Below are 15,283 nucleotides of genomic sequence, written 5' to 3' on the forward strand. Positions count from 1 at the left end.
CAGAAGAAACAGCCTCTCACGTGGTGCTGGAATGCAGCGGAGTGACTCCGTACAGGGCTAAACATCTCGGATCTCCGAGAGACCTCCCCGAGGTCCTACTCAACATCAAAGGTTTGATAGGATTCCTCGAGGAGCTGGGCTGGCAGGACTAGCCCACCCCCAACATATCACGCAAAATAGGCGCAAGTCGTCGAGTTGCGGAAAAATCGCCCGAATACAATACAATACAATACAAGGTGCGACCAGACCGCAGCTTAAAAAACGGTCACGATACGGAATCGCAGTGACGCGTCGTATGCGTACCGTTTTTGACGCATGCTCCCCACACCGCTGTTTAAAAAACGGTGACGGTACGGAATCGCAGTGACGTGCTTCACGCGAATCTTTTTTGTTCGCAAAACAGTTGCGTCTTTTACGTCACCGGTACGGTGTCTGCCATAAGATCTCCGTGTAATATTTTTTGCGATTTTTACGCAGTTCAATTTACGGTGCGTCAGCTTATTTTAAGCAGCGGTGTGGCGAGCATGGGTCATGGACCCGGGTACGTCCTTAAACTACGTCCAAAAGAGAGGTATGGGCATTGTGAATGTCATCTCGCTTTGTGTGGTAGGGCACAGCCAGTGGGTGTCATTCCAGATCCAAATTTTCTTGCGTGATTCGGCATTGGTCCCATAATAAAAGTTGTTCAGTATGACCTGTAAAGTCACTGCGCAGAGTATGGCTGGTGGTTAAAATTTCATCTTATACCTATATTCGACACAAGTAGTAAGTACTTACAGACCAACTATGATACACATTTTGCCTGTATAGTGATACATAGTGAATAAATTAATACCTGATTTAAAAAATAAAACAAAAATAACAAATAGCATGTTATTTAATTCAGTAATCACTAATCAGTCTTAAACAATGAACATCATACTTTTAGATTAGACAACAAAATGTATATTTATACTGTGTTTCGACTTGAAAGATTTTACTGCTTTAAAACATAAGACAAACCTACCAACCAAATGTATAAAAAAAAATGTTTTTTGTGATTATTATTTTCCTACAGGTTTCACGTAAATGTTTGTAAAAAGGAAATAATCTCCATAATATAAGCTATTAGGTTAAGTGGTTTTCGAGATACACCGCCAAAAAGAATAGGTCCGGACGCCATCTTTGTGACGTCATTACTATCCCCTCCCACCATTTTTCCGCTTTACTACCGCATGTACGGTGATCAGGAGAAACGCCCGAACACATTGATACCGGTTGTGGGTAAGGCCGAGCTGAGTCAATTAAATCTGGCCTCGGAGCGGCTTGGGGACTACTAATAGTAAAAGTTGTTCAGTATGACCTATAAAGTCGCTGCGCAGAGTATGACTGGTGGTTAAAAGTTCACCCTGTATAAAATTTTTAAGTATAAAGAAATATGTACCTACCTATGATTAAGACGAAAAAAGAGACTAAACGTCGAAGTAAGGTAACATTATTGTGTCTGGTTTTTATAATTTTAATTATAATTTCAGTAATTAAAACCGATACTCTATAAATTCCATTCAATACGTATCGTAACAGTCACCACAGTTTCGACCGGTAAAAGCCAGTTATCGTTACCCATGCGCAAATAAATGAGTGTAGCTTCATTGTTTATTACTCGATCTGTATGTTTTAAGGCTCATTATATTCCTTGATAATGAAGCAATATGTTTTATATTAAACAAAATTTGCGAAATGCTAATATTTACGGAGATTTTTACAAAATAAAAAATAATAATTTTATAAAAAAACTGTTTTTTGTGATTATTTTTTTTCCTATAGGTTTCACGTAAATGTTTGTAGAAAAGGAAATAATCTCCATAATATAAGCTATTATTTGACACCTCGATGATTAAAATCGGTTAAGTGGTTTTCGAGATACACCGCCAAAAAGAATAGGTCCGGCCGCCATCTTTGTGACGTCATTACTATCCCCTCCACCATTTTTCCGCTTTACTACCGCATGTACGGTGATCAGGAGAACTATCCGAACACATTGATACCGGTTGTGGGTAAGGCCGAGCCGAGTCAATTAAATCGTGTTTCTAGAGGGCTTTTGAGATTTGGCGACCGTACTATATGGTAAATCGTCAATTACTGGCCACTCTTTAATAACTGGCCACCTTATACTAAAATGAATTATGTTCACTTACAAACTTAATTCATTTTAGGGTTCCGTACCTAAAGGGTAAAACGGGACCCTATTACTAAGACTCCGCTGTGCGTCCGTGTGTCTGTCTGTCTGTCCGTCTGTCACCAGGCTGTATCTCATGAACCGTGATAGCTAGACAGTTGAAATTTTCACAGATGATGTATTTCTGTTGCCGCTATAACAACATATACTAAAACAGAATACATTAAATATTTAAGTGGGGCTCCTATACAACAAACTTGATTTATTTGCATAATGATACAGAACCCTCCGTGCGCGAGTCCGACTCGCACTGGGCTGGTTTATTAGTATGAGGTGGCCCTGTAATTAACGATTTACTCTACTATCGGTGATAAAAAGTCCCGCTTGATTTCACCTGTAGTACGAAGTAACCTGGACATCACGCGGCGATTGCCCTAAAAACTAGAAATAGTTATTTGTGCAACAAGAGAGGAAAGTTAAGTTTTTTTTGCGAGTGTTGATTTCTAGATTCTCTAGACTCGCTTCGCTCGTGATTCAATTATAGAACTTGTCGCCTACTCGGGACTCAAAAACACGAGAAGTAAAATAACTTTGCTCTCGTGTGACACATAACTTTTCACGTCAATAGTGAGAACATATTAAAGGTAAAAAAAATTCAACATCAGGTAAAATTTTTATTCCTGTATTCATGGGCTTCACTAAATTAAAAAGCTTATTTGTCTCACTACCTGGAGTGATGAAAGTAAGCTTTTTCGAGCTGCTGAGGTGAAAAAAATACTGTTTATGGCTGGTGTTGTACTAAAATGTTTAACATATTTCTTAGATAAGTAGTTTAAGATGAGAGATAAATATTATATTTTCTAGAGGCCACCCAAACCAAATGCAATGAGATAAAAAAAAAATAGCACCTACATGAATGATGTGAATGATGAATCTAAAATTGTTTTTCACTCCTCACTTAGTTTTTAAAGTCGTGCCTAGGCTTTGCACTACCTAATTACATTTTATTTAAACTATATGTACCTACCAAATGGAATTGCGTTGACCTAGTTATCGGCACGTATATCTATCTTATGTGGTGGTGTATGTTCATGTTCACAATTATTGTAGTCGACAAGTCGTTACATGTCAGTAATTTTATCACACCTCGATTTCACACTTCATTTGTATTCTACATCATTTTTACAGTGTAATGTGGTGCTTTAACACAACTATTATATTATGTATACGATAAGCATAGGTTAATCTGGTACAAATGAGGGAAGAACCACCATATAGGATTTACTGTTCTGTGGGATTTACATTATGTCGGTCTCAGATTGGAGTAATTGGTGATAGCATATAACTATAAAATTTTAGTGCTTTTCGATTTAGTGATATCGGTTATTTTGAGGTCTCAATATCCATGTCGCAGATTTCAAAGGCACTTTACAAAATCGAGCCGCACTGCATTAAATAAGGAAACAAATCATCATAAAATATAAGTCGCTAAAGGCGTGCCCGAACGATGTGAAATATTGCTTTTAAAATCGCCATTAAACTTAATGCATTTCGCGTGATCACTCATCAACAGTTTAGGACCTAACACAATGTGCGCGGAGCCATAAAACATAACATTGTATTCCAACGACCGATGTCGAAGGTGTTGAGAGAGATGCGTGAAATATTCAATTATTCTGCCCAGGCGCAGGTGGGTAGGCGAAAGGAGGGGGGGATGGCAGCCATCTTGATTTACGATCGAGCGTAAATCCTGAGTGACATTTGTGAGTGAAGACGAACTACGTTTCGTCTCTTTGCAAACCGCTACTATGATGCGCTTTTCAGGAAAAAATCTTCGTAAGTTTTACACTTATTGCTGCTTTGATTTGGCGCTTGTATTGTGAAGAAGGTGTCGCAGCGTCAATGGAAAGCGAGTTTCAACAAGAGTAGTTTGTGTCTGTAGGATCATGGTTTCTCAATGCAGTATTGTTGACGGCCAATGAGCATAAACATAAAATGTTATATGCCCTAGACGGGCGAATGGGTGCGACGACAAAGAGTTGGTCCCTTTCTCTAATATATGGGTAAAGTTACCTATTATCTTGAGAACGTATACTTCTATTGTACTTAGTTAGAAATCGCTTTTTATTCTACGATAATATTAGAACGCAAGGAAATAGAAACAGAAATATTGATTATTTATTCGTGGCAAAAAAAACGTTGTACGAGTACATGCAAAAAGTAAATGAAGAAACAAGTAAATAATCGAAAAACAAAATCAGCAGTGGCAGCATGGTTCCATTTTTATCGCTTGTCACTATGCCCGTCACTTTTGCACTTACATACTTGTTTGAACGTGACAGGCATGGTGACAAATAATAATGAGCCGACCATCTTAACCCTACAGAAACACATTTTAACATAACATAATAATATTCACATTATGTAGCCATGAAACGGTCTCGACTCAATACGGTGCTAGCCTAGCTGGGCTGAACGCTGGTCTTCCGTTGGGGCAATTTGCGAGTGAAAACATCGAGTGTAAGATTGATCGATAATCTGCGAGACTTTTGGGAGATACGAGTATTATTGTGCTGTGAATAAAACCCATTAAATAAATCTCGAAAAATGTCACATGACGGTTTCTGATGTGTTGAATTCCGAAATGTTACGGCTGATGAAGTTACATTTGCTAAGCTTCGGCAGCTAATGTCTTTATTTCAAAATACAACGTCATTATTATACTAGGCGCATAAAAATATACATAATGATTATTGAGTCGACAAATTTGTTACGCTATATCAAGAACAACTGATGCTATTACTATACCTTTATGAATGCGTGTTATTATTTATTAAGATCATTTTACATATTAATGAAATAGCCTTCGGAAATACTGTTCCGTAATATTAACAAATCATTAACTAGTCTAACAATAAGTAAAACTACCTATATTCAGTTTGTGTTGCTATGCCTAGTTGGAGAAAATGGAGAAGTTGTGGTGCTAAAAATCAAATTTTCAATGGTACATTTAAGTAGTTCTTATGAGTATTTTCTCTGGTATTTAACAAGAAATATAACTTTTCTAACAGTCTACAGGTCAAAATAAAACGTACACGTCCGATGACAAGCGTAACACCTTGATTACCGCTACACAAAATGATTTGGTCACATTCTGGTCATGCCATTTACTGCTCGCTCTTAATGTGACTTCAACTTGTACCGAGATGGCTTCATTTCGTTTGGACTTATATCTTACTTGGACTTTAGTTTCAGTTAGACAATGTAATCAACAGTTGTTTTTGCTAGTTGTGTTGATGTGTTTCGTTCTTATTTAATGCTACTAGAACTAGAATACACAACAATTTCTATTAGTTATTAAGAGTCCGCAGCAAGCTCGGCCGAATTTCACCTTGCCATACAAACTACGTGTTAGATTGTAATGAACCTATGTACATACAATTACATGATATATATCTATGCCTGTAATTAGTTCATATAGCTCCAGCTTATAAAACAAACAAAACAGAGCAAAAACAAGTTTTGTATGAAAAACTTAAATTCGCTGTGTTTTTTTAACTATGGTATCTCAAGTTATATAAACTAATTACAGACTTAAATATACCTTATTCTATTGTAAGTACAATGTTTCAGAACAATCTAAATCTAAAATGACAGCGAAATCACGTTTGTATGGAGAACCGAGGTTGCTGCGGGCAAGTCCTGTTAATGATAACATTTGGGAAGGCGCATTTGAAATGCAAAAGAAGCCAGCATTATTTAGAAAATATATTCAATAAGTACAAGCTTTTATTTTTCCTTTATTAAGATGATTTGAATAAGTAATATTTCATGAGTTTGTGTTGTTTCAAACTCCAAAATTAGCTTTGACTTGGTATTAATATTGACCAACACCTTGATCTAAAAATTACGTTGCAGGCTCCTAGCGATAATGACCATTCAAGACATCTCTTTCCATTAAGCTGATATTTTTAAAATTGCATCTCAGATTGTGTAACTTGTTTTGTCCCTGTCCAATTAATATTTCATTATATAAATAATTAATTTCAAACGTAAGACATCCATATACCCACACATAAACGTTTTATAATTTTCGGCTTTGAATAAATAGTGATAAAGTTAAAATTAGTATAAAATTGTTCTTTCACATAGTGCGTCTTAAATTAGTCTTAGAAGGCAATATATAAAAGTAATTTGTAAATACGAGTAATTTGCAAGCAGGTTTCTGTATAACGTTATATTTTACATCATTCTTTTAAGAAACAAACTCAGATTTTTTTTGTTTTTTAGAAACTTATTAATATATAAATAGACCTATTATACTAATTCCACTATAGGCAAAAAACTTAAGTAAGTCACCTGTTGTATGTAGTTATGACGTGTTCGAATAGACAATACATGTTTAAAAGACACACACAAACAAAACAAATGTCTATTCGAACACGTCACAACTACATACAAGGTGACTTAAGTTTTTTACCTATACTCCTGTTCGCTTGAATTTTTCTTAGGAATATGGTTTAAATATGTAGATTACTTAAGTTGGTATTGGTACGCTTAGGCTTGGTGCAGTAAAAATGTCCATGTACTGTCACGGACTTTAATGGTAGAGCCGCTTAGGGTTTGTTTTAGATTGGAGATATCATAGCGTTAGTATTGACTACCAAATTTGCTTGAACCGTAAATGGCTCAGCAATTAAAGTCCATGACTGTACGTTTAGTCTAACTTATGTAAACCATCATTCTGAAATTTGAGATCCAACGATCACAAACCTTTCCACATAACGCTTTCGGACATGACCTTCTCAACACCAAAATTCAGTGTCCAATCATATCGACTCGTTACTTCCACTTGATTACAAGTTCCGTACATTAATCACATCATTGCTTCAAACCAGTTCAGAATGACCCTTTCAAACCGCTTCGTTACTTGTTTATTTACTAGCAGTTTTTATGGATACGATCTAATAATGTTGGTGTCCAAATATGTAATCGGATAGCGTTGTCATCGTTTGTGACGTGATTATCAAAACACTGCGTCGGTAATGTGATGAGATGGGTTCGGACAGGTTAGTCTCGATTCGGTGGCTCAGGATATTGACGAATAATCTAACATGGTAAGAGATGTGTACATGGTATTTTTGAATGGGGCACTGAGGGCAGCAGCTACCTCATATGGTGCCTGCAACACGGCCACATCTCAAATTAATGATTTTTGACATTAGACCTTAATTATAGTAATCAGTAATCACTATTTAAAGGATGTATAAACAACTTAGGTCTATGTCCCGTACGTAACAATTTTATTTGTATACTCGTACAATGTGTATTTGTAGTTTCTATGCCATCTTATATATGTCTCAAAAGCTTTTTAAAAGACCTCTTCTGTTCCATAAAGTACTTAAACACTTTTATTCCAACTGAAATAAAAATACCATTCGTTTTGTATCGTTGAATACAAATTTCATTATGTTCATTTGAGTAAGGGAAGATGACGTTAATTATCTAGTCTACAGGGCTAAGATGGTCGGCTCTTTATCATTTGACACCATGGCTATCCCGTTGTAACAAGTATGTAAGCGCGAAAGTGACGGGTATAGCGACAAGTGATAAAATTGGAACCATGCTGCCACCGCTGGTATAAATCGGAAAGAGATAAAATTATGGATGTCAAGTTCAGTCACTTTAGTAAACACGGCAATAGCTTTTTTCGAACAGATACCTAATTAAGTTAAAATGCGTTTAAGCGTAAAGGCATGCGTTTAGTTCGGTCAACTGAACCGAGCAATCCTAAGTCTTCAATCCTGTTCGACTGAATGAATTTACATGACCGGGACTATCTAGTCCGGTATAACTTTAATCAATGGGAAGGTAATTTTGTCGCTATTTAAAATAAAAATCTTTACACGCTCGGTTAAATGAACAAACTTTACAGATTTGGGTCCTTTTTTGTCTTTATCGGGTTTTTGATGTCCAATTTTTCTCCCTCTGTAACTAAATTTTAAACAAGACTACGGGGAACTATTATGTTTTCTAAAGATGCTTAACTAACACAAATACGTACCTGCTATATAGACTGTGACTTTTTACGACAAGTTTCTTACAATAGCATATGATGTTATCCTGTATCTAAGTAGGTACATACGTATATTCATATACATATATACTTCAAGTTGTTCATGATATTCAGTAAAGACGGAATGATCTCGTTTTACTACTCCGGCGCATGGGGGCCATAATATATCTCTGAGCATAATAATATGTGCAGCAATTACATCCGAAAACTCATTCAAAGTATACCTTGTCCTTACACAATAAGGTACAAAATTGAACGTGTTCGCAGATGCAGATATGCTCATTTATGGTAGAAAAGTTGCCTGGGTGCAACACAATAGAACAGTAAAGTGCGAACGTCGTTTATGTGCGGTTTGGAAATTAAAATATGTACTCGCACGATCCGGAGACTATCGGGGTGAAAGTGGGAAAGGAATCTGATCGTGAAACGATGCCAATTCTCAGGTTCTTTCCAGAAAATGCAGGGATCAAAGCAAGCATGGATAGGCTTATTTTTTTAAGATGTCCAAATGGTAAGTGGAACTCTTCAAAAAAGATTTGGTAATTTTCAAAAAAGATGTTTCGATACTCTGATTATATTGATTTTCCATAATATCGGTCATTTTCTAACGAGCGAGCGAAGCAAAGTGAAGTTCTTGCATCCAACTTGGAACACACAGCTGGCTAGGGGCACGTCCCGACATTTCGATGTTTATAACTTGAACTACCAGAGGATAGGTTGTTACGTAATAACTTAAGTAAATTTTCCCGAATTTAAATGATATTAGGTAAATAGAAGTATAGTTGGGGGTATTATATTTTATGAATTTATGAGCTGGGTCAATCAACGGGTTATCAATGGTATTATATAACTATAGATATGTTATACTTAAAGATAAGGAGCACAAAAAATACTTCCATATATATTTCTAAAGCTACGAAGAAATCTGTTATTTTTGATTAATTTTCGCATCTTTGTCATACTCGTTTTTAAACATGAGCTTTTCTCTTTCTCTATCGGTGAGCGGGAGCTCGTTTTAGGACGTGCACATTTCTCGCTTGCCCAGGTGCGACTAAAGCTAACTTGAACACTTTGTCACAAGGTAAGCCCTTCAATTAAGACCGCGGCCGGCAAAACGTTCCACTTTGTCGCTTGCCATAATGATAAGATTTGCTTGTATCTGCAAGAAAGTATAGTCGAGTTTAGTATCAAATGAAAGTGCTCGGTTTGTAAATTGATTATTTTTACCATTTAAAAATAATTATCAAGATAACAAAATGAAATTAAATAAACATAATATAAGTATTTGACATTTGACAAGAAATATTACAGCTTACCAGAGACACCGTTTATTTTAATCTCTATGGTGACTTAAATCTTTAAGTCAGGGCTCCACAGACCTTGCAATAAATCGCACGCAGTTTTAGATCCATTGCCGACGAAGTAGTTGTGAAAAATTAAATTAATAAATCTGTTCGGGGCTAACTACTAGTATAGGGAGAATTGTTTTCTGAAACATAACAACATGAACTAAATTTTTACTAAAATGTATGCTGTTAAATAAATTACGTATGTTAATCGGTTTGTTTACAATAACACTTTTCGTCTATAAAATCTAATAGAGTTGCCCAGGGCATCGTCCCCAGGACGCTTTCTGCATTTCCTCGTTGGATTGCCAGGCTTAGCCGCTGAGTGAAATATTCTCCGCACGAAGGTCGCCAGACACCCAGTCAAGTTTATGAGAAATTTCTTTCACAACTTGTCTGTTGTCTGATGAACACGGCCCAATGGTTTCGATTCGATTTTTAATTACAATTTAGTTAATGTTGTTGTGTTTATAAATCGAATTGAGGGAGTACCTATTCACAAGATAACAAAAATAAACAAATCCTTATTTTAATATTACATAGCATTTAAATTGTTTATTTTTTAACCTATTTATTACTTATTACATGTAATTCACAAACTTACTTCAACGAATTGTATAGGTAACTTTGATTTCATTGAGCACAATACAAATGTAGGTATTCATTGTAAAAAAAAAACCGAAATTACCGAATAACAACTAAGATCATGTGCGACTTAAATCTACTGAAAAATGAAAAAACAAAAACTGTCAAACTATAGTTTAAACGGTAAAATGTTATATTTCATATTAACATATTCACTTATCTACTGAACGACCTAAACAGCATTGAGGATGTTATGATTCAGTATCGAGGAAAATATATTTTTCACCACACCAACTGGTAAAGGCCCTCTTGATTGTTCTAAAAGTAATGAGAAAGTTGCGTTTTATCCACATGTGGCGCAAAGTAATCAAATGCAAATTTTGAGTAGTTTCCTTATGTTAGCTGGTAGAATTGACTTTTAAATGATGATTTTCGATGACAAATATTTAATTACGTTTATTTGGATTTGATTTGGTTTGTTTTTTTTTTGGATATCATAGTTATTATTTTCCTCGCGTTGGTGTGGTGAAAAATGTTGTTTTTCACTGGGAGGTAAAATTTGTTTAACCCTCGTGCCTTGAAACCCTCGCAACGCTCAAGATTCCACTTCTCGAACCATTCGCTACGCTCGTGGTTCAATTTTGGAATCTTTCACTTGCTCGGGTATCAATATTAGCACGAATAACTATTGAATTCTATTTGACGGTAAATATTGACGAACAAAAATTATCAAAGTAAAGTAATAATTCAGTGGCGGATCCATTTAGTTGCACGGTAATAGAAAATGAATTGATATTAATTTTACAGCACGAACGCTACGCAGTCTTCAGACAGTACACAAGTTTAAAACAGTAGGTGATGGAGCTGTACCAATCGTGGACTAAAAAGTGTAAAGTAGTGGTATAATTTAGTAGAGATCCGTCTAAACTAACTTTGCACCAACAGAAAAAAGTGGGGAGTGTCATAGTCATTGTGAACGTTATATTGTCATAGAAATTTGACATGAATGAGGACTTTTTCACACTTTGTCATTGAAAATACCATGCAGAGTTAGCGTAGTCCCACTCTATTAAAATTACTTATCTTGAATGAAGAATGAATGACTTTTAAATTAAAAGTTTAATGAATAGAGGTAATTAAAACGGAGTTGTACTTAGATACACAGATCTGTGTACCAAATTCTTGTAAAATGCGAATTTTAGTGAATTTATAGAATTACATACTTATTTACAAATAGGTACACTTACAAATGTGACATGTAAAACGGCACGATTAAAGGTGCATCCACACCGCAGTTAACTTTTGTAGAGCAATTGTGAAGCAATACTGTGAAATACGAGTAGTAAGTAACTAATTAGGTAGGTACCTACGTTACCTAATGTTGCACAGTGTTACTACGTTGCCTAATGTTGCACAAGGTTAACTGCGGTGTGGATGCACCTTAACGGGGACGGCAAGACAACATAACCCTGTGACGAGTTCTGTGTACTGCGAGTTGCGAGTTTTCACATTCGTGATTTAGAAACTGTTCGTCCCTCACCGCAAACGCTTATTTTGTTCATTGCTGTCGCGGCGTGACGGGCCTTAATCGCGTGATCGTTTAGCGGAGATTTTCTTTTATTACCCGCTAACGGAACGCGCATATTTCATAAATGAGCCTCAGAGCCTCGTGAAAAATAACAGAAAAGCGACATTTGGTAAGGGTTTCATTTACAAGTAGAGAGTTTTTGACACCCGCCACAGTTTTGTATCAATTATGTAGCTAACATATCAAAGCTCTAGCGCTTTGGCTTTCACTTACGTGAAGATAACTAAAATAGTGGATACGACTGATGCCAGAATCCAACTTAGTAGGTAATTAGTACGTATAAAAGCGACGTAAATATAATCACCTATTGTCACATTTTTTACGAAAAATCTTTTACTTTTTTGCCAAATTTTTAAATAAAAACAGAGCGGATGAATTACTCCTTTCCTCCTTCCTCTCCTTTTAATGTTCTTTGTTTGACTGTACCTGCTAAAAATGGTTTGTGTATGTTATGTGCATGTAGTACCTACATTATGAACATTATGTTATTCCGATTAGTCAAATTATGCCATACAGAATGGGCAGTTAGGGCCACGGGACACTGCGGGCATTACAGAGACGGTGCCGATTAGGACCGGCCGTAATTGCCTAATCTCCCCTAATCCGGGTGATTTGCTCCGCCCGTCTAATAACCCGGTTATAACCGTCTAATAATCGGGTTATTGATTTCATTGAGTTTAGATTGGGCTGTAAAGTTTGGCTGATTCAGTACGGTAATGTTCTTAGTTTATGTGGTTTCTTTCGCTTGGCTTTCGCTGAGTCGATCGTTAAACTTGGCGACCTTATTTTTCATAAACGTCGTGTTATTTCTCAGTTCAGCGGAACAGTTCTCATCATTGCAAGCTCAGATGGTAACCAGCGTCCCTTTAATAACCCCGAGTTAAGTCATAAAGTAAGAAAGAGAGAACTCACCTCTCCCGCTTCGCCTGACAAACCCCAATCGTTAAACTCGGCGACCCTATTCTTTATAACCGCCGTGTTATTTCTCAGTTCTCATTATTGGTAACTCGGATGGCAACCAGCGTCCCTTCGATGAACCTGAGTCATAAAGTTATAACTCACCTCTCCCACTTCGCCCAACGAACCGCAGATCGTTAAACTTGGCGACCCTATTCTTCATAACCGCCGTGTTATTTCTCAGTTCAGCGGAACAGTTCTCATCATTGCCAGCTCGGATGGTGACGAGCGTCCCGTCGATAACGTCACTGAGGGCCACCACCTTGAAGCCGCCAGGGAGGGTCTTGTTGGAGCGCCAGTGCTGCGGCAGCATCGAGCACATGTAGTCGGGGCTGCCGGTGCGGACTGAAAATAACACGACTTTGTCAAAACTTTCATTTTTCATACAAGCGACATTGCTGCTTCACGAATGACCCAGAGGGCTTTCAGGGTCAGAAACTTGGATTTGACAAGAGCTTTTGTCACTAATATCATATTTAAAAAAGTGGCTGTGACATAATCGGACAGACAGACGGACATGACGAATCTATAAGGGTTCCGTTTTTTGCCATTTGGCTACGGAACCCTAAAAACCAGCCAACCTTTATTTAATGCAAGCAAAGAGAATTTGGAATAGAGATGGATTGTCAAAGAAAACTTTGTAGCCACAGTAAATTTACTGCTATCTTTCAACACATGATTAAAACTTTTAGAACGCTATTTGACTTTGATTCTTATTCTTTTACTGATATGTGTTAAACTTGTTGAATATCAAAAAGTGGCGTATCAATAAAACAACCTACTTATTTACTGCAGTTTATCGTATTTGAAACTGTTATAATTATAATGTTTTCTTTTGGGGTGCAATAAGATTTAGTTTAAAAGTAGTTTTCTTAACGTAAGACTATGATATTTGATTATTTCTGTTTCACCAGTATAACCAACAGGGAGTCTTCTATTTTCCCACTCCGTCAAAAAAAAAGGGAGTCTTCTATTGTGAGTGACAGTGAATATTAATTAATTTCTTAATTTTCTATAAAAATAATAACACAATAGAGTACAAATCATCGTTTTAATTAGGTAACCACTGCAGACATAAATAGACTATCGCGTAATGTCAAGGTTAATACATATAAACAAATAGCTGAACGAGGGAATACAGAATTAGAGATAAAGATTTAACTATTTTTGCATATCACGTGTGATAGACAAAATTACATGTATGTTGAAAAAAAAAACGTGCAAAAGACTACGATTGTACTAATTAAGACCGAGCTTGTAATTAAGTTTAAAATACTACAAGCGTAAATGCTGGACCATTTTATTCATTCAAATTATTTCTTAAAAGAAACGCCCCTCTTTATCTTTAGAAATAATTTTCGAAATTCGAAAAACAATAGCATGTGTATCATTATCATATTTTTCATATTTTGTATCTATATAACTGGCTAAACATTTACACATCTCATATTGAAAAGGAAAGGTGAACTCGGGCACGTACCTATAAGTGCCATTTCTATAAATGAGACTTAAATTGTAAAGTCAATAAAACCAATATTCCAGAGTCGTGATTGACATAATTAAGTTGAGTTCGAGGGTCATACGGTTTACATAATAAAGTATTATCACACGCATGGGTTGCGTCTAATTAACAACGCTTAGATAAAATGCGATTGTTTGAGGAAAACACTGTGTTTACTATAGTAGCCGCAAGCCAAACTGAGGACCAGGGTCATACAACCCTATAACCCCTACACGGTTGGGAACGATGCACGCGACCACTGTGAGATTGTAAGTTTCCGACCGAGGTGGTTGGCCATCAGATTATATTGAAAGAAGAACGAAAATACATTTATTTAACACCACACCATAGCACCTACATTGAAAATACATACACTTGAAACAAAAACATAAACATTAGACGTTAAAATAGGATCCCTACTCAGCAACACATACGCCAACAAAACAGAAAAAAGGTATTGCGAGTCGACCTAGGTCAGGGTGACCTTGGACTATCGGAAGCTTGGTTTTCAACAGTGTGTAACACGTTCGCTGCGCCATCAGGTCGATTCAGTCGGATGCAAGCATGCTTAATTGCAAAGTTAACTAATATAATAATTGCCGTAGCGAGAATAGTGGTAGAGGCTTATCTCTCTCACTCTTTTGAGCACCAGACAAGTGTGAAAGAGAAGTCGTCAGTTTGATTTGCAGATAGTATAGTCGCAGGCGCAGAAGCATGGCGCATGTAACGGCGGGTATGACCGAAAAGATCAAAATATTCCGTCGTTTCCGGACCCTAGTCGACCTTAGCGTTATTGCCGAGAGATAAAGTTGACGATTTTTTATTAAACAAGTTTCGTTATAGAGCTGGCAGAAGACAAGCATTTTTCCGTGTGATACACTGTGTAGGTACCTACAGGAATAAAACAATTTTGAAGAGGTAAATATTTACAAGTGAGAGAATAAAACTGAGTGAACCACAATTTTTTTGAAAATGTAACATTAGCAGTTTGATATTAAATAGTGATATTTTAAAGTAAAATTGTGGTTAACAGTGTTGACATCATGTTCCATTGTACGGATTATTAAAAAAA

At 36.4% G+C, this 15,283-nt stretch overlaps 1 protein-coding gene across 2 annotated transcripts in view; it reads right to left on the reverse strand.

Annotated features, from left to right (window-relative positions):
- The window catches only part of LOC133526689 (runt-related transcription factor 3-like), an 82,223-nt gene that overhangs the window by 53,708 nt on the left and 13,232 nt on the right, over positions 1-15,283 (reverse strand). For both annotated transcript variants that reach the window (XM_061863398.1, XM_061863399.1), the window contains exon 2: positions 12,816-13,055. In XM_061863398.1, coding sequence (XP_061719382.1) covers positions 12,816-13,055 — 240 coding nt within the window. The remainder of the gene's footprint in view (positions 1-12,815; positions 13,056-15,283) is intronic.

This window comes from Cydia pomonella, chromosome 16 (assembly GCF_033807575.1).
Source record: "Cydia pomonella isolate Wapato2018A chromosome 16, ilCydPomo1, whole genome shotgun sequence".
Taxonomy (NCBI): Eukaryota; Metazoa; Arthropoda; class Insecta; order Lepidoptera; family Tortricidae; genus Cydia; species Cydia pomonella.